At 52.0% G+C, this 19,189-nt stretch overlaps 1 protein-coding gene across 2 annotated transcripts in view; it reads left to right on the forward strand.

The window, feature by feature from the left end:
• Positions 1-18,022, forward strand: part of Shb (SH2 domain containing adaptor protein B) — a 110,405-nt gene extending 92,383 nt beyond the window's left edge. For both annotated transcript variants that reach the window (XM_085677197.2, XM_048419802.3), the window contains one exon: positions 17,235-18,022. In XM_085677197.2, the coding sequence (XP_085533323.1) occupies positions 17,235-17,418 (184 nt within the window). In that variant the 3' untranslated portion in view covers positions 17,419-18,022. The remainder of the gene's footprint in view (positions 1-17,234) is intronic.
• The last annotated feature ends 1,167 nt before the right edge of the window (positions 18,023-19,189 follow it).

Consider the following 19,189-nt stretch of genomic DNA (forward strand, 5'->3'; position numbering starts at 1 on the left):
GCCTGCTGTGTATCGACGACTCTTCCTCACAAGAGCTGGAGCAGGAGGGTTGGGTTTTTTTGTCTAGAGCCATTAGAGTACCACCCCTGGTGGTCGGAGTGCTGCTCACCTAGGCGGTCTTTCCTTGAAGCGGTGCTGCCTAGAACAGCCACGTTCTGTCACCCTCGTCCACAAACAGGGCAGTCATGGTACTGTGGGTACTGGTTGCTTTGGACAAGCACCACCTTTGCCAGCCTGTATGCAGTATGTGGTTTCTTACATCTTGAGGCCTGGTGCCAGTGGCTGGGTGCAGAGTGGCAGCCCCACACCACACAAGACAGGTTGCAAGCTGACATTGGAATTACAGTTATTCCTCTTCTTGGCCTCCAGCCATTTTCATGTGGGTATTGGGTCTTTCTGTGAGAATGGTCTGTGGAGGAGAATGTACTTGGAGAAGCCTATTCCCCTAGAACAGGGCTCTCTACCTGCTCCGTCCTTCCCCTTGGAAGAGTTTTGTTGGAACCTTCTATACCTGGCACTTGGGTCTGTAGAGAGAGAGCCAAGGCGGACAGCAAACCCAGCTGCAGACTCACAACCATGCTCATTCTGATTGCCTTGCAGCATGCAGGATTGCACCAAGGGCTTTGGGTGCCCAGACCTGTAGCGGGTGGTCACACGACCAAGGGTCAGAAGCTTCAGGGCAAAAGGTACACGCACCTCTTAAGAGATGCGAGTATTCCTCAGTAGAGAGAGAGGTAGAGGTGTGGTATTGAGGGGCCTCAGGACTTCTGTGTCTCCTAGAGGAGGTTGTCAGATCTTGGTGACAAAGCCACTGGCTAATGGGTCCCGCTCAGAGTCTGTCCTCTCATCCATCAGCAGATAGATGTCTGTGGCCTGCACACTTGTGCTAGGATGGCTTCATGCAGGGGCTAGGTCAGATTCCCAGCTCTTCATCTGAGGTTAGAGGTCTGAGTGCCTGCTAAGGTCTCTAGCAAGGCTGGGCTTGGAGCTGTGGCACACATGTGCGTGTGAGCATGCACACAGAGATACACACATACACCCTTATATTTGATCAGAAGGCCTTAGGGTGTCAGCTGTGCAAGTGACTTTAGGATTTATCTAAATGAGGAAACAGCCCCAGTGGAGATTCACAGTGGCCGTGACTCTGCCCTTGAGTGCATATTTGACTGCTCTGACAATGAAGACAGTGACTTGTTCTGTGGGGACCAGTGACACCCAGGATCTGACAGCACTGCCTCTCTCCAGCTGCCTGGACTTCACATCTCAGATGTGTCTGACACCCCCTACTGTGGACAACACCCACCTTTGAAGCTGGTTCAGAGATCCTTCAAATGACATTCATCACTCTCAGTCTCTCCCTCCTGCTGCAGGTGTCTCTTGTCCCCTGAGATTGACAGCATGTACTAGCCAACCTCATGCCTGCCACTGGTCCTGGGTGTGCTGGGTATGCTTTCTCCACCAGACAAGGGAAAGGTTGAGCCCTTTAGCAATTCGTGAGAAAATATCAAAAGCCCTCTTGTTTCCCTGGAAAGGCAGTCAGGCCTGGGGAAAGGAACGGAGAGTGAGGAACAGTCTCATTAGTAGGGTTCTTCAGGCACTTTGAACTATAAAGGGCCCTTCTGCAAGATTTGCAGAAGAATCTGGACAGGATGGGGGAAACAGGAGAGATAGGAATGTTGTAAGTGGTGGACAGTGGAGAGGAAGCAGGCTCAGGCATGCCAAGAGCAACAGATCCCACGTTGGCCTATACCCAGGAGTGGCACAGCCCATCACCTGGCTAAAGGATGGGGCTTTATCTCAGGGAGTGGAGTCCCTGCAAGTGTACATAGCAACAGTAATGCTCTCTGAGGCTTGTTCTAGAAGCATCAGTAAGATAGAGACATGAGTGTTGCCAAAGGGAAAGGTTGCAGCTTTGGCTTCCGTGTCCCACATGCCACACCTATGTGTCCTGAATGTGCAGAATCAGGGCACTGGTGGGGAATCTCCTGTGAAAGGGCTGGAGTGAGGAGCATGAGAGCATGCTGGATAGAAGCTCTGATGTAGAGGAAACCCTGCTGCTCAATCAGAGGCACTGTGGGTGGAGTTCTGGTTCAGTCTTTCACCAGCCATCTGACGCTGCACACAGATGATAACAAGGTGAAGGCCTGGGGTTCTACCACCACACTGTCTTCCAGTTCTGTGGCTCTGCAGTGAGCCTACAGAGACTTTCTTAAATCTGAGGACAGGGGTAGGCCCACCTCCATCCTGTGGGGTGGGAAGGTTATGAAGAAAGACCCCTGTGTGCTTACGGACATCCCTTTGCATCTGCCTGGAGCAGTGGGGTCTTTTGGCTGCTGTACACCCAGTACCACCCAGGAAATGCCCCCTGGTTCGTAGGAGAGGGTAGGTAGGTGTCGTGGGTCTGGCAGAGCTCGGGGAGGCATTTCAGTTAGGGGTATTTTTCTTTCTCCTCTCCTCATTGATTTGTATGGTGAAGGAGAGAGTTTTCAAACAGTAGGCATGTCTGGGTCCAGCCAGGCAGGCGAGTGATTAATCTTAGTTTGTTGCTGCTGACAGCCAGGAGCAAGAAATAATAAATGTTTGCAGGGAGGGGGAGGGAGGGGGAAGGGAAAGGAGAAGCTGAGCCCTGCATCTAGCCGTGGGGAACACAGATCTCACTACCTTCTGTGGAGTCAGCGTCAGAGTTCGAGGGCCAGGGCTCTAAAACCCAGGGCCTAAAACAAAACCAAAAAAGAACCATGGCGACTCCAGAAAGCTTCACTGCTCTGAAGAGGAGCCCTGCTAGACCGTCCCGCCAGGATTCCCGATAGCCTTTGAGCTCCCTTCAGCTGAGTCACTTCAGTCCAGCCACACATCCCCCTGGTCCCCAACATGTCTCTGAGAACACAGTGAACCCCTGTAAGGGCAGACCTTCAAGGAAGGCAGTATGTGTGCAGTGCCCGGCTCAAGCACAGTTACTATTTTTCTAGGGACCCCACATTACCCAGCTCTGACCACAGGGCCTTGGCTTGCCTGTGTGTCCTGTGGTCTTCTGGGCTGCTGAGTTGGATATAAGCTGGAGGAAGGGACATACAGGAGACAGCAGTGATGGCCCTGCCTGGGGAGGGAGAACTCTGTCTTAGGTGAGTGCAGAGGATTAGAAAGGGGTGGGACAGGAGCCTGGAAGGGCAGAAAGTACCACCTCGCAGTACATGGCATCCAGTGCCCTCCCCGGGGTAGAGGTGGTCCTGTGAAGGCCAGGTGCTCTATCTAGCTCTGCAGCGACCTGGCTCAGAGCCATTGACCAACTCCCCCAAGCACAATGGCATAGACTTTCTGAACCTCAGTTTTCTCCCATCTGGGCATTTTAACGAAGAGACCGTGACTAGAAGTGTCCCACACAATACATTTGAGCCAAAGCCTAGCTATTGATCGCAGGCTGTCTTCGTTGTGAACTTCGGAAAGGGGAAGGGGACTCTGCCCATATTTATACGCTTCACAGTGTTGGCAGAGTTTCTGCTGGGGCTGGAGAGAAGGCTCCCATGTGGCAGCTCCCAGTCTTGTGTAACCCTGGTCCCAGAGGATCTGATGCCCTCTACTGACCTCTGTGGGCCCCAGACAAGCATTTGGTACTCAGGTGGACACGTAGGCAAAACACCCATACACATAAAATAGATAAATCATTAAAAGAAGGAGCTTCTGTGGCTGTAACTAGAGCAAGCCTCCATTTCCATGACTGAGAACCTGAGTCTCACAGAACGGGGGTCAAATCCTCTGCCCTTTTCTGGATTGAGCCAAGTTGGAGATGTTGCTTGACTCTGACCTGTGTTTCTTGGAGGCTGCAGGCAATAGCTGTCTTAGGAGGTTGGTGTTTCTTCCTTGCCCTCGTTCCTGCCTGCTTCCTCTCCAGTTCTTGTACCATATCCCTACGCTCTGAATGACAGCTTTCTTCTTACCAGAATCTCATCCTCGCTTCCCTGTCCCATGCCATGCAGCATGCCAGGGCCGGAGTGCTGAAGATGTCGTGAGCAGGAATCTTGGGGTTCAGGGAACAGATGAAACAGGAAGCCATTCCCCACCCCCCATCACAAAGCTCAGTCAGTATTGACACAGGTGGGCTTGGGCTGGGGGTGAGAATGGGGCTCTCAGTCCGTGAGGGATCCCCGTCCTTTTGGGGCTGCTGAAGGTAAAGATGACTGTTCTGTTCAGTTGGTATGCTGTGTGTTTCTCCTTCTGGAAGGCTAAAGGAAGTGTGATAATTAGGAACTGCAGCTTTAGGCAAAGGGGCCCTCTGCTTTTGGCAGGGGGCTAGGGGAAAGCAGTGAGTTTGAAGTGTGCAGATGGCCGACAGAATGAAAGGGAAGCACTGGCAGTTGCCATTCAGAAGGAACGAGCTGTGCTTGCTGCCAGCAGACGCTTGCCGGGACCTAGAGCCTGTGTGTCAGCAGTTTGGGGTAGTGAGGGAGACAGTATAGAAAAAGTACAGGCAAGTTCAAAACATATGGGTTTAAATTCTGCATTACCTCCAGGTAGATGGGCACCCCACAGCAGTGTCTTGGCTCTGCCCTTGGGAAGGGATTCAGGCAGACCCCAGTTTGAGTCCCCAGCACAGCAACCGAGACATGTCCAATGTGAACAGCTTTGGATTACTAAAATAGCACTGTGAGGTGGGACAGTGGGGACACCCGGAAGGGGATGGGCACCTAGAGTGTAGCTCTCTCTGTGAAAGTGCTGTGAGAACAGGAACCGTGCTCTCCTTGAGATAGCAGAGGTCCTGTGATGCCGCAGCTGTGAGTGCAGCCTGGCATTCTTTGTGCCCCATGGGGTCCCTCTGAGCAGAAGGCAACCCTCTGTCTTAGCACCAGGACTGTACCCGATGTTCCTAGCAGAATCCATGTCAGGCGTCCTCTGGCAGCTTTTCCCAGTCAGTTGTGACTGTCAAAAGCTGAAGATAAAGACCTAGCATTTAATGTGGGTTTAAACTCCCGAAAATGGGGCTGCTCCCCACTGGCTCTTACCCATGGGGTTTCTACTTTATTCTCTGAGTGCAGTTTTCAAGCCACTCAAGTGAGGAAGTGCACCCTCACTGTTCCTGGAGGAAGCCAGGTTTGCAGAACCTGTTCTAGGCTGTGGGGCAGCGGGAGGCTAAGGCAGAGTCCCCTTGACCCCAGACTCTGTTCTTTTCTGATCCCCCCTCCTTAGCTATCTGCTCCAATTAGATGTGGAGGTGCTGCATGGAAACTTGGGGTGTCTAGGCAGAAGCTGAAGCCAGCTGAAGAGCTGGGGTACCGCCATAGGTTTTCCAGAAGTTCCTTTGCCCGTGCTAGGTCAGGAGTCAGAGCTGGCTGCTGGGGAGGCAGCTGTGCCAGCTCAGTGAAGGGCAAGGACAGTTGGTGGATGGTGACAAAGGGGAAGGAGTGGCATAGTTGAGGACTGTGTCCAGGTTTCTGAGCAGCTAGGGGATCAGGACAGTTGGCTTTGAAAAGAACCCCCACCCCCACCCCCCACCCCCAGGCCTGACTCCCTGCTTCCTTCCAGTTGTGCAGACCTGGGAGGTAATTAGGTGCTATGCTGAGTCTGCTTCTCATTGCCGGTCCATGCCCTGTGTTCCAGGAGGTGATGGTTGTTCCCTCCCAACCTTTCCTTCCTCCCCTCCGCCAGACACACAGTATTGTTCTTTGTTCCTCCTAGGTCCTCTCCAGTGTCTGAACCACTCCGATTACATTTCCAGCAGATTTTTAATTATTTCCTATCAGCCTCCTTCCATCTGCCTGTGTAGCTCAGTCGCCAGGGGAGGCATTTCAACTGCCATTTGTCACCAGGAAGCCTCCATGGCCTGGGCACTTCCTTTGAGGGATTCTGTCAGGTCTCTGCAAAACCGGAACACGTCTTCCCTGTCACCCTCACACCAGCTTATCAATAGAATGTATTTAGTGAACTTTTTGCCAGAGCCATCCAGGAAATGGTTGCTTGGGGCCTCCAGGGAGATCCCTGGGATGTTGTAGAAGGAGAGGCCAGGAGGGCAGCTGCAGAGCTTGTCTGCATGAGAAAGAAGTACCTTTGGGTCTCAAAGCCACCGTTCCATACAGTAAATCACAGATCACATACAGGAGTTAGCTGGTCCCTAGAACACCTGGTAGGTAGAGCCAAGCTTTGCTTTACTTGGGTCGAGACTGACAAGCTGCTGGCCCGAACGAAACTCCATGTCCCACCTCTGGCTATGCAAGGTTATGACCCCTCTGAGCCCTGTGAGCATTGTCTTTCCCTCTCCTGTTTTCCTCAGACGCTCTTGAGATTTGAGGCAGATTTATAAAATCAGACATCAGGTTTTTACAGCCCTCATCTTGCCTCCCATAGCTCAAATGCTAAAGCTTTAGAAGCACCCTTTGGCTTTGGGGGTGGGGATGAGTGAGGAGCCCATCCTGCCACTTCCCCACCTGTTCCTTTGCCACTTTTATTCATGCATGTGCTTTTTCCTTTGTTTCTCTTTAAGATTATTTTACCCAAGAGGAATAGCAGAGACGTTTAGATTTGGCAAAGCTGACTTATTAGAAATGCTTTAAATAGAATATCTTTTCCGCACCCCTTTTGAAAGTTTTTCTTTTGAAAATCCACATGTGGCTGGTGGCCTCTGGGTGTGGGGTTCACCCTCCCATACTCTCAGATGCTCAGGGTAGGGTGTGCACACAAGCAGAAGAGACGAATTCCAGTGGGGCATTAGGAGGCTTCTTGGAGTTGGTGACATTTGGACAGGGCCTTATAGGATATACAAAATGTGTATTAACTGCCCTGTCACTGTGACCACAGTGTCTGAAAGGAACATCTGCAGGCGAAGGGTGGCTTATTTTTGTCTCCTGGTTTCAGTCCACTGCAGAGACGGCCGAGGAGGGAGAGTATTTGCTCACATCCTTGCAGGTCAGGGAACAGCCAGGTAGACCAGGTGTCATCTTCTCTCAACTTCCTTTCCAGATTAAAACTGAGCCCTGTAAAACCGGGGACCCTGCTTTCTAAGTTGCCTTCTTATGGATGAGGCTGCTGGCCCCTAAGTCACTCACTGAGCTGACCCTGCATCTACCTGGGTATTGCTAGATATCTAGAGGCTCTGATAGTCTCCCCCAGGGTGACCATGAAGCAACAGAGAGATCGTGATCAGGAGGGCCTCTTGTAAGTACAGATCACTGAGCAATCCTGCCCAGTGGTCACCACTGCCCAGAGCACCCCACTTTGCCTCTCAAGATCAGGGGCGTCAGGGGTTACTCACCTGTAGCCATGCCAGCCACCAGCAGTCATAGTGCTGCATCTTTACACAATCCTCCACCACATCTTGGCCTGCCAGTGTGCTAGACACAGTCTTCCGTCCAGTGTGAGACATCGCCCTGCACCCTGAAGCCTCGTGCGGTTTCTGGACACTGGTGCTGGGAGCCGACTTAACAGACTGTGTGAGCAGTGTCCTCGGAGTCAGGTGGAATGGTGCTTGGGACAGTGCATGAGTTCTGACTGAGACTCAGATACCTGGACCATGTGACCTGGGCACCTAGGTGCTCCACCTCCTCGGAGCAGCGTACCCCTTCTGAGTTACTATTTTCAGGCCATGGAAGTAATCTTCTCTGTCCAGAGTGGTTCCAAAGTCAAAACACCATCCAGGGTCGACACTTTGTGGGAGTCACTCGCTCTGCTGGTGAGTGAGTAACTGTAACTAATTACATGCAGTCGTGCTGGGGGGAGAAGCATAATTAATGTGGCAAAACGCTGGCCAAATAATAAAATGGAGGTGTATCAAGGCAGAAATCAATTTCATTAGGAAGCAAAGAGCTACAGATTTAATTTTGAGAAAATTTCCTACCTTGTGGAAAGAGGATGTCAGTAAGCTGCCACAGTGAATGTTGAACATGAGTGGTTTTGCCCTCCAAAAGCCCAGACTACTGAGAAGTGATCGTGACCTTTTGGAGTTGTTTGTCAATCTTCTGAGTGTGGCCTAAACCATGGCTTTTGCTTGTTAGTCATCTTAAACATGTGTACTTTGGTTTTGGAAGGGAGGTGAGAATTTTCTGCACCTAATGGACAGTGGGGGTGGGGGTCAGTAGAATTCTGACCTTTGAGATTGAGGAGAAAGAGAGGAAAGAGATGCCCTCGGGAGGTCAGCAGACACCCACCATTAATGATGGAGTTTATGCACATATGCCTGTCAGGTGGCCTAGCTACACAAACCCACCAGCCAGGCCAATCAGGCTATAAACCCATTAGTGACGACCAGAGGGAAGGGGAGGACTTTGTGCCTGGTGAGGACAGTTAGGGGGGAGCTGCCTCCTGTGCTCCTCTTTGGCCTTCCAGGGCATATAGAACCAAGGCCTGCCAGAACCAGAGCTTGGAGCTGCAGCTCCCACTGGCAAGGAGCATGTGTCAGCTCTAGGGGGGAAACTTTGCGTTGCAGAGCTGAGACCATGTAGTGGGGGATTTGGCTGCCGGTGAGCAGTGAGAACATGCAGTGCTCACAGGAGCTGTCTGCCTCCTCAGGTGGAACTAGAAAGGTGCTTCTCAATGTCTAGATGGGGAAACTGAGGCCTTGGAGGAGGAAGCAGGCCCGGATCCTGAACTCTCAACCCTACTGCCCCATTTCCTGAAGACAGCTGGGACTTTTCCCACTGTAAATCAATGCTCACATGTGGGCTGTTGTCAGTCCGCCATGTGCCTGTGAACTGGAGAAAACCTGCCTGAGGTTAGAGGGCTGTTGACCCCAGTGTAGGAAGATGGCAGCTTCCTCTGTCACCCTCCATGAACCTCACAGGGCACTGTGGCGTGGACAGATCATGGGATTTGCCCCTGCCACTTGCTGGGCCTCTCAGTGATGTCTTCTTTCTGAGAGCTCCGAATACAGGAATATCCCCAGTGAGCGCTCGACACCTGCTAGAGGTCATGTTTGTTGGTCATGTTTATCAATAGAGAGACCTCTCCTCTTGACTTTTTGAAACGGGCTCTCAGGTCACCTGGTTTGGCCTGACACTCACTGACTAGCCTAGGCTAGCCTCAAACTCTGATCCTCCTGCCTTTGCTCCCCAAATGTTGGGGTTCCAGGATTTCCCACCTCACCCTGCTTCCCTCCTCCTCCTATTCTCATGTGGATTCCTCACATAACAATGTGGGTTTGTTTTGTCTTTCCGGTAAGGGGATGGGGTGAACCTCAGGCCTCATGCATGCCTAGGGTGACCTTAAACTCACTCTGTCACCCAGGCTGTCCTTGAACTTGCAGCTCTTCTGTCTTGGCCTACCAGAGAGCTAGGATTACAGGCCTGAGCCACCAGCTGGGTGGAAATGGTATACTTTAGAATGCGCATGTGGGGCCGTGAGTCTCGGGCCAGTAACCACCCTGCCAGTATCGCCTGCTCTGCCCACTGATGCTCAGTGACAAAGCTACCAGTGAACTAGGGAGGCTGCAGCCAGAGGGTAACTTGGCCATCGTGGGTTTGAGGTTGCCAGTTTGGCCATGAACAACAGACCAGACAGGCTCGGGGAACATGCTGGTTCTGGGCCCAGATAGACTGGAGCCAGCAGACAGACAGACCAGATGGGCAACAGTTGTGTGGCAGTTTCTGCTCAGCAGGGGAAGTGAGGCCCATATTGGGGGCCCGGCCCTAGGCCTTGCATTTGCACTAGAAGAGACCCTGCCTGCTCTTCAAGTGCCGGCTCAGAACTCAACTCAGGACGTCCTTTATATAGGTAGAGAGAACCCCTTTGCTCCGATCAAAGAGTGAGCCTAAAGGAGCATGGCGTACACGGGGTAGTGTGAGCCTCACACCCAGGGCCGTCTGGCCTAGGGCCCTGGGTTGTATCCATCCTTGTCTCCCAAGTATACTAGGTCTCAGGCCCAAGAGCTCTCCCTCTTGTGAGGGAATAGGAGGGATAGGTGTGGGGATTGGTCTTGGAAGTAGTCTAGAAGTTATTTGAGAACCAAGCCGGTTGGCAGGTCCTGTGTCAAGGAGCCAGATGGCCTTGCCTTAGCCAGGCGGTCGCATTTGTTTATCCTGAGAGTGTCTGGAGGACAGCTAGGTGTGATTCCTGTCCTGGTGACTCAGGAGGCGTGTGGCCTTCCACTCGACACTATTAACATTCTAGGCTGGGTTTTGTTATCTGTGTTACCTTCCTGTTAGAATCATCCTTGACTCCCTACTAGATGCTAAGCCCTGAACTGTCCAGACATTGCCAAATTCCTCTGGGGCAGGTGGAGTCATGGGCCCAGCTGAGAGCCTCAGTCACCTAAAGAGAATGTGGTCTGCGAGAGACCTGTCCTTTTGTCCTGGATGGATTCTGTCCACCCCATTTGGCCCAGGTGCTTTGGTTGTGTCTGTGCCCCCATTCCTCCCTACCCAACCCGTGCAGCCGTGTCTCGGAGACACTGAGAACATCAGTGGAAGGGTCCCCTCCTCCTTTTGCAGAGGGTCCCTGTCCTATGGCATCAGTGACTTCAGTCAGTGCTTGGTCCGGTGCCAGCCTCCTGTTTGAGCTGTACACACGTGAGTCAGAGGCCGGGTGGGAACACCGGCCCCGGAGACAGCTACCAAGCCCCATCACCGTGCTCTTTGCCTACCTCAGAAATGGCGGCTCCCTCCTCCTGCCCAAGTCTTGTCATTGAGAGCTGCTGGGGTGACGCTCATGTGGGTTTTGCCCCTGATCTCGTCTTGCCCAGCCTCCTCTTTGTGTGTGAGGGCAGGCCTTTTCCTCCCGGCCTGCCTGCCTGTTTGTCCTCCGAGGACGGCACTGTGAGGACGCACCGAGGACGGCTGATCCCTTCCGTGTCTTTACTGAAAGGGTCATTATTTGGCTATAAATCACGCTGTTTGGCTCAGCAGGGTTTACGTTTGGACATTGTTCACGACTTGGGCAGTATTTGGCTTGTCGCTGGAGGCCCTGTGAGGTGGTGAGGTGCAGGTGTTCAGCCTATTCCTGTCCCCCCACCTCTCTGCGCTCACAGGGCATCTCTGCTACTTGTGTACCTGGACAGCACAGTCCATAGTGAAGGATGCTGTTCTGCTCCAGGGTCCTTGCCCTGTGGTCCAGAAAGTGAGGCTTCTCCCTCACTTTGGCATTCATTTTCACATCTGTAGAGTGGGCATCTGTATTTAGTTCCAGTCCACCTACCTACTTTCGTCATGAATTGAGGGAACAGTCAAGATCTTCTCAGGCATCTCAGGTGATCAGGCCCTGGGCAGCACTGCCTCCTGTGGTTACCACACTTCTAATTCCCTGCCCTGGGGGGGTGGGGGATCCAAATTTGAGGCTACACAGAAAGACCCTGTTTTTGCGGGGGGGGGGGGATTCTAGACAGGGTTTCTCTGGGTAACCTTGGCTGGCCTTTATAGATCCAGCTGGCCTTGAACTCACAGAGATCCACCTGTCTCTGCCCCCTAAGTACTGGAACTAAGCATGCTTATCACCACCATTTGTCTGTCTGTCTGTCTGTCTTTCTTTCTTTCTTTCTTTCTTTCTTAATGTGCATTGGTGTTGTGCCTTCCTGTATTTTTATATGAAGGTGTCAGATTCCCTGGAACTAGAATTACAGTTGTGAACTGCTGGGAATTGAACCTGGGTCCTCTGAAAGAGTAGCCAGTGCTGTTAACCGTTGAACTATCTGTCCAGCCCCAAGACCCTGTCTTTGTTTTTTTCACCCAAAACAAGGTTTCTCTATGTTAACAGCTCTGACTGTCCTGGAACTCACTTTGTAGATCAGGGATCAGTCTGGCCTCGAATTCACAGAGATCCACCTGCCTCTGCCTCCCAAGTGCTGGGATTAAAGGTGTGGGCCACCACCACCTGGCAAGACCCTGTCTTTTTTAAAAACAAAAAAAGGCTGCCATGACGTTTTGGAATGTGTTCATAGAGAAATCACCTATAGTCCATAGAGATCACCATGGCTCCCCATGGAGTATGTGTTCCCTCCTCCTCCCAAAATCTGAGGTCTTAACTACTGAATGCCATCTGATTATCTTGTCACCAGGGCCAGTCTCCACCCACTTTAGTCTACAGTGTCACCAGGAGAGATGAAAGGCTTACTCCTTAGGCAGTTAGCTTCAACTGACTGTTTCTCCACCCAGAAAGTTAAGGCTAGGAGGCCTGGTTGTGAGGGTTTATAAACCCTGCAGGGCAGCCATACAGTGGATGACTGGTGATCCTGTTCTCTCAAGTCTCCTGGCAGAGCATGTGCCCTGCTGGAGCACGTGTTCCCTGACATGAGGAGGGTTTCCCTAGAGATGCAGTCCCAGCACCATGTCCCTCAAAGTCAGAGTAGGTGGAGATACGTGGGTTTCCCTTCATAAAAACTCAAGTCCTTTTGGAAGCAGAAAGCCAGCCTGGGCTCACAGCAAGACCATGTCTGGAAGGGTGGGAGGGGACTAGAGGTCTGAGTTGTAAAACTGGCCAAGAGGTGGGGTTATACCAGGGGCTGTCGCTGTGTGGCCGTGGAGGTACTAGGCCATGGTTACCTTCCAAGCCAGTCTGTCTCCTAACATCCCAGAGGCTTGTCTTTAGAGCAGGATACCAAACCTGTCCTCTCAGGCCTCGAAGCTTAGTCCTTTCTCTGTTGTGGAGGACAGGGGCTGTGAACTCTCCATCTTCCTCCGTTGTTGAATGCATTTAAAGTGCGTGACTGCACCCTTCAGGAAAACAAAACATGGGAAGAGACTGGTCTTGTATTTGTGGGTTTTGCGTATGCATGTGAGCCCATGCAAAGGGCAGTGGCCAGCTCAGGGATCCCAGACCTGAGTTTTGAACTCCAAGGAAGAAGTCTGACCCCTGGAGAAAATGACATGCTTTGAGAGCTATGGATCTTTGTACCCACCCCACCGGACTTCTTCTGACAGCCCCACCCCACCCCTATCCCTAAACCTCACTCTCCAGCCTGCCCTCCAGAGCGTGCAGCTGGGGAGGAGTCAGAGGGCCTCAGATCCCTGCTCTAGGCAGACCCTGACTACTCAGCCAGTGGAGAAAGGGTAGAATTCCTGGAGAGCCTTGGCTGCAGGCTAGAGTTAGTTCATCTGGGAAGCATCACAGTGAGCAGATAGGGTAGCCAACTGTGAGTCTCACAACACCCACCTGGGCCCATCCGGCTGGCAACTGGTCAGAGATGATGAGGTCCCAGTGGTCGCTGCAGGTCCTGAGTGCCAGGTTGAAAAAGGCTCTCAGGCCGCTGAGTCCAAGAGATGTAGGTTTGAGACCGGGTATGGTTGAAGACATCTAATTCTGCCACTTGAGAGTTGGCAGGAGGATTGGGAGCCCAAAGTCATCCTTGACTACATAGCAAGTTTGAGGGCAGCCTGGGCTTTGTTTCTTAGAGGAAGAGAGAAAGGAAGGATTCAGATCCAAATCCTGGCCCCATTTTTTCTGAGCCTCAGTTTCTCCATCTGCAAGTGATGCTAGATATGTAAGCTTAGCTCTGAGTCTAGTAAGGTTTAAGGACTAGTATCTTGAATTTTGAATTGACATTGGGAACCATGTATGATGATCCAGAGCTAAAAAAGAATTCAAGCACTTGACTCAAGAAAGTCAGGGCAGAGCAGAAACGCTCTGGACTCCTGTGGCTGGTCCTACCGTGCTAGTCCCAGGGCTATTTCCTCCTTTCTCCCACATAAATATTATATGCAAGTGTTTTTAAGTCATTTCATCATGAAAAGAAACGATTTAACATAACTATTACCCAGGATTCTTCATGAAATATGCATCAAGCAATTAGGTCTAAAAGCGAGAGGTGAGGCCCCACACCCTGACTCAGCGGCGGGCAGCTGTGGGCTGAGTGATGTTTTATTAAAGCTCATGATTAGGAGGCGAGGTGGGGCCTGTTATTAGGCCAGCACACGCCAGGCATGCTTGCTAATCCTGGGGACAGTGACAAGGAGGTGCTTTTTGTGATGGTAATGAGCGATCTAAGTGCCCTGACAACCCAAGCACCCTGCCTCTATGGGCCTTACAAGACTCATTAGACAGGTCGCCCACCAGAAACACCCTTAATTGTGACTCGCTCTCACAAGATGTCCTATCAAAGGAAACAGAACCAACAAAGAAACAGTTGGCAGGAGCCTGTCAGAGCTCCCTGGGAAAGGTGCCATCCTTGCACTGTGCCTTGAGGAGGGTAGGAGCAGGATCTGCCTGGAGCCCACCCCTCTGGCCCTAAACATGTCAGCACAGAATTCTCGTGGCATCTGAAGCCCCCTTGCTGGGCGCCTCTCTGGCCTGTTTCCTCCAGGGTATCAAAGGGGGTGAGGAGGGGGTACAGTGGCCACAGGCTACTTCTCACTAAACCATCTCGCTGTGAGCAGCCACAGCCTCCCTGTGCATACCCTTGATCTAATCCACTCTCTGGTCCCCACAGAAGTTTGCCCGGCTTCCTTTCTATTACAGTTCCTTTTCTGTTGCTGTGGTAATGCCCTACCCAGGCTGGGTTTGTTGGTACACACCTTTGATCCCCCCACTAGGAAGGCAAAGACAGGCAGAGATCTCTGAGTTTGAGGTCCTGCTTGTCTGCATAGCAAACTCAAAGCCGGCCGAGGTTACACAGTGGGATCCTGAAGAGAAGACGCCAGAACACAAGCAGCTCGGAGAGGAAGGCTGATCTACAGGTCTCCAGGTTCCTCATTAGGGAGTGTCAGACAGAAATCAGAGACAGCGGATCACATACACCACATCCACAGTCAGGAGCAGAGAACCTGCGTGGTGGTTCCAGGTTATGTCAAGAAGACTAAAAAAAATGAGCCACCACACCTGCTGCTGTCTGTTCATGCAGTGTTACAAGTGGTTAAAGCCACCCCTCGTTTGTTTGGTTGGGTTTTGTTTTGTTTTGAGACAGTTTCTCTGTATAACAGTCCTAGCTGTCCTGGAACTAGCTCTTGTGACCTCGAACTCACAGAGATCTGCCTACCTCTACCTCCCGAGTGCCAGTTTTACAGGTGTGCGCCACCACCGCCTGGCATTTTTAAATCTCTTATAACCAACCAGGCTGTGATACCATCCCATACTTAAGTGTGTGCATGCATGCACACAGTGTCACATGACCTTTGACGTGACTGAAGATCCAAGAACCTCTTAGGGTAGGGTCACCTGTCTTCATGACCTGGAGCTTCACAGGTTGGAATAGGCCAGTCCTGGTTCCTGGGACAGTTTTATGTATGGTCTTCCTCCCCACCCTCTGGTCTCTGATCTGCCATTGCCTGGTGAGGTTCGCACCAGGGTCATGGAGGCTCTGCATGGAGAGGATATCTGCTTAGGCCCTCCTGCTGCTCCTGCCACCCTGCCTAAGGGAGCACCAAGGATCTGGGACAGGCTCCCCAGAGAGAAGTGGGCCTTGCTGCTGATTGCTGTGACCTCAAGTCCCCTGTGTGCATAGGAAGTGCAGGGGCCCTTCCACTGGCCACTGCCTTGAAATAGAGGCATAACTTCCTCCACCCACTGCCTGCTAGAGGACACAAGAATCTAGTGTGGAAATCTCGTATTAATGCCAGCCTTATGACTTCCTTGCTCTGCTCTGACCCCTTGACATACAGTGGGAACTGTGACGTCAGCCCCTGCTCCTTTAGGTCTGACTGTGGAAGGATCTCAGAGCTAGGTGGCTTGGTTTCCACGACTTCAGCACACTCCCCCCCCCAGGTGCGCGCACACACCCCTGCACCCCCAGGATAGTGACGAATTATAGCCACTCCTGGCACCCTTGTACACCAGGCAGGCTGAGCTGGGCTCTGGGACAACGGTAAATCACCTCACTGTAGCTCCAGGTCCTTTCCAAGCTGGCTGGTGTTTGTGGGCTGTACATCATGCTGGGGGCACGAGTCCTTGGCCACACTGCACTTTGTATTGTGTGTGACATGCTTGCCTTCCCAGGTGTCGGAGCCAGCGCTCCACACAGCACCTCTCTAGCTCCGAGGTGATTCAGGTGTAGTGACCCTTCACTTGGGAGTAGAGCTTGCCACAGGATCTGTAATTAGAACATCACACCCTTAAAACTCTCAATTTAAATTTCAGTTCTTCACAAGAATTATTCTCTCTCGAAATGTAATTGCTCTCTGAACGATTTCCTTTAAGCCCAGGGTGACATCTCTAAATACATTATTATGCGCAGATGGATTGCTCAGTGCCTGCATGTCATTAGACATTCCTTCTACCCATTTGGAGAACATAGGTTTTGGGGGGCCCATTTCACCCAGAGGACAGGTCATGTTTAAGGACCACATTGGAACTTAGAAACCAGAAAGGGAACTGGGGCTCAGGAAGGCCACAGCCCCCAGAGCCCACATGGGACTCTTGGCTTCCTTAGATAGCCCTGGCTGCTGGATCCCTAGGGCTGTTGACGAGTTATAGGGGTGAGCCCTGAGATGGTAGCACACTCCCAATCAGAAACCTTAGGTTTCTAACAAGTTGCACAGGAGTGGGCACAGGTCAGGTTTGGGTGAATGAACAGGAAGTGGCATGCAGCCTGCACAGGGGCGGCAGGGTGGTGGAGGCTTGTGTGAGCAAGAGCATCACCTCCAATGGGAGAGGTCTTCTGGGACACAATGCCAGCAGTTGAGGCAGTGGTCTTCTTCCTCCATGACCTGTACCCACTGCCAGACTGTGATGGACCAGGACACATGGTCGGAGCCTGCTACTGCCTCTCCTTTGGTTTATTTAAGTTGTTCTGGTCAGATTTGAAACAAGGAGAGTGGGCACAGAGACCTGGCCCTGCTCCTCAGATGATCTTGGGAAACTAAGTATTGGAGTGGGGCATGTATTACCACAGCTCAGAAAGTCAAGTGCAGGTAGAGTCTGCACTGTCTTCAGGCCACTGATGTGAAGGAAGGAACTCCGCCTTGGGAGCCTGGGAGACTGCTGGGTAGAAAGCAAACCCTCCCACGTTCCATTGGCTATATAGCCTGTCAGGTGGCTAACTGCCCTAGGAAGTGTAGTTCCTGAATGAGGTATCCCTTTCCTGAGACATCGCATATAACTGCAGAGTTTAAACAGGTCCCTGCAGAAGGGCTGGGTAAAACCCCCAATCCCTAGAACCTTCCAGATACAAAGTCTTTCCATAAGTAGTGGTTAACCCTTGTACCCCAATTAGATGCTGGAGTGGAGGGTGCTCCTGGGTGTGGCTGGGACCCCTTGTCCTAGACTCCTGACCCCATGCTCAAAGGTAGCCCCTGGAGAGAACATGCACATACAGAAGCAGGAGCCAGTGGCTCCCTGAGAGTGCCTCCCCCCTCAGATACCGCACACTTCTGACATCCGTGTTTCCTTTGCAGGAGCAACCAGGGCTTTATGCACATGAAACTGGCCAAGACCAAAGAGAAGTATGTTCTGGGTCAGAACAGCCCCCCGTTCGACAGTGTCCCAGAAGTCATCCACTACTACACCACCAGGAAGCTGCCCATCAAAGGGGCGGAGCACTTGTCCCTGCTCTACCCAGTGGCTGTGCGGACTCTGTGAAAAGACCAGCCTCACCCTGCTCTGTGACCAAGCCTGATCCTGTGTTGCCATCGGTGTCCAGTGTGTCGTGTGTATGGTCCTGGCACACCACTGCATGTCTTAGAATGCTGTTGTCACTTACAGGGTCGGAGAAGGCCTGGATGAAGAGGGACAGCCTGCTGCCGCACCACCCCAACCCGTGCCCCACCCCCTCCTTGAGTTTCTGTGAATTAAAATATTTGCAATCCAAAGAGATGCCTTCCAGGGTAAACAAAGGTGGAGCTGCTCCAGTGGTGGGCGGGGCCCAGCGGTGGGCGGGGCCGAGCCCTGGCCTGCATCTCTTTGTTCTCCAGCTGTCACGAACTCACCTGTGTATGGACGAGGTTTTCCCATTGGTGCTGGGAGCCCAGGAAGCCCTGGGAGCCACCCCTCTGGTGCATGTCTGAGTCTCTGGGTGTGCATATTGAGTGTAAACACCAGAGACCATGTCATAAACCAGAGTAAGCCCCCATCTACTTCTAGATGTACACTCTGTAATCGTTAGATGTCAAGGAGCTATTGTGCAGTCGAAAAGGATACAATTATTTATGAATAGGGTGTGTAAATAAAATAGTCATTTAATATATATTACTAGCCCTTTTTTAATTTGTTTTAAAAAGTATATCCCTGAGGGTCTCTGCAGAGCCTGCTGGTTTTAATTCCCAAGCAAGATGTGTTTCCTGGACTGGGCTTGCTGGCATGGCAGACCCTGTGGAGGAGAGCGGCATGCTCCTAGCAGGGCTTGGTAACTTTCCGGGTACCTGAGTGACCGCTTTGAGAACAGAACCTCGGTGCGTGGCCAGAGGAATGCGTCATTGTGTTGAGATGTGAGCCAGACCCTGTGCTGAGTCTGTAGCCTCAAAGTTGACCAAGCTATCAGGCTCCTGTCCTACCCATGGTAGCTGATGGCAAATCTGAGCAAAACCCTCAGGTTCACTCCAGTCTACTGAGGGCTTTCTTCCCATTATCAGCCAGTCACACTGACCCCTGGAAGTGTTTAACGTGGGGAAAAGACAGGCTGGGGCTAACCTCCTAAGATCACACAGCTCGTGAGCAACCCAGTAGGCTGGTGCTGCCATCAGCTCTGAATGGCCTCACTGTCACCTTAAAACTCCAGCTATTTCAAGGGACATGGAACGTGCTTGGTCACCACATGGCTAGAAGTACCTCTGTAGCTGTACGTACTTAGAGACCTGTCTCGCTGTGACGGTATAGACACGAGACGACACAGGAAACCTCGCAGTCGAGGGTGGCAAGAGTGTGGATGCTCTTGCTCACGTGGCCTCGCGTTAATGCTGGGACCTCAGACACGGAATAGTGCCACCATCTTCTTTTATTTTTTATTTTTTGAGACTATCATTTTCCCCTCCTTCCCTTCAAACCCTCCCATCTCCACCACCTTCCCCTTTTTCTAATTCTTGGCCAGAAAGCATGCCCACAGACATGTCCGGAGCAGTGTCTCCTGATTCTGACTTCTGTCAAGGTGTTGATGGAAATGAACCGGCACACCTGCCTCTGCTGTGTCCGAGGGCAGCGTGAGAGGCGTGGCTGTCCTTGACTGACCAGCAGGGTTCCAGAACCTCTTCCAAATTCCTGTGCTAGCCGCCTGGGTGGACGGAATGAACTAGAAGCTTGATGACCACTGTCCCCCAGCACATGTGAATTAGAATATTTGCCGGTGATAGTTTGGTCATCTCCAGTTTTGGTTATCACCACTACCTTGGACAGATTCAGGCCCAGTGTTCAGAGGCCT

The sequence above is a fragment of the Myodes glareolus genome, chromosome 16, assembly GCF_982192425.1.
Source record: "Myodes glareolus chromosome 16, mMyoGla1.1, whole genome shotgun sequence".
NCBI lineage: Eukaryota > Metazoa > Chordata > Mammalia > Rodentia > Cricetidae > Myodes > Myodes glareolus.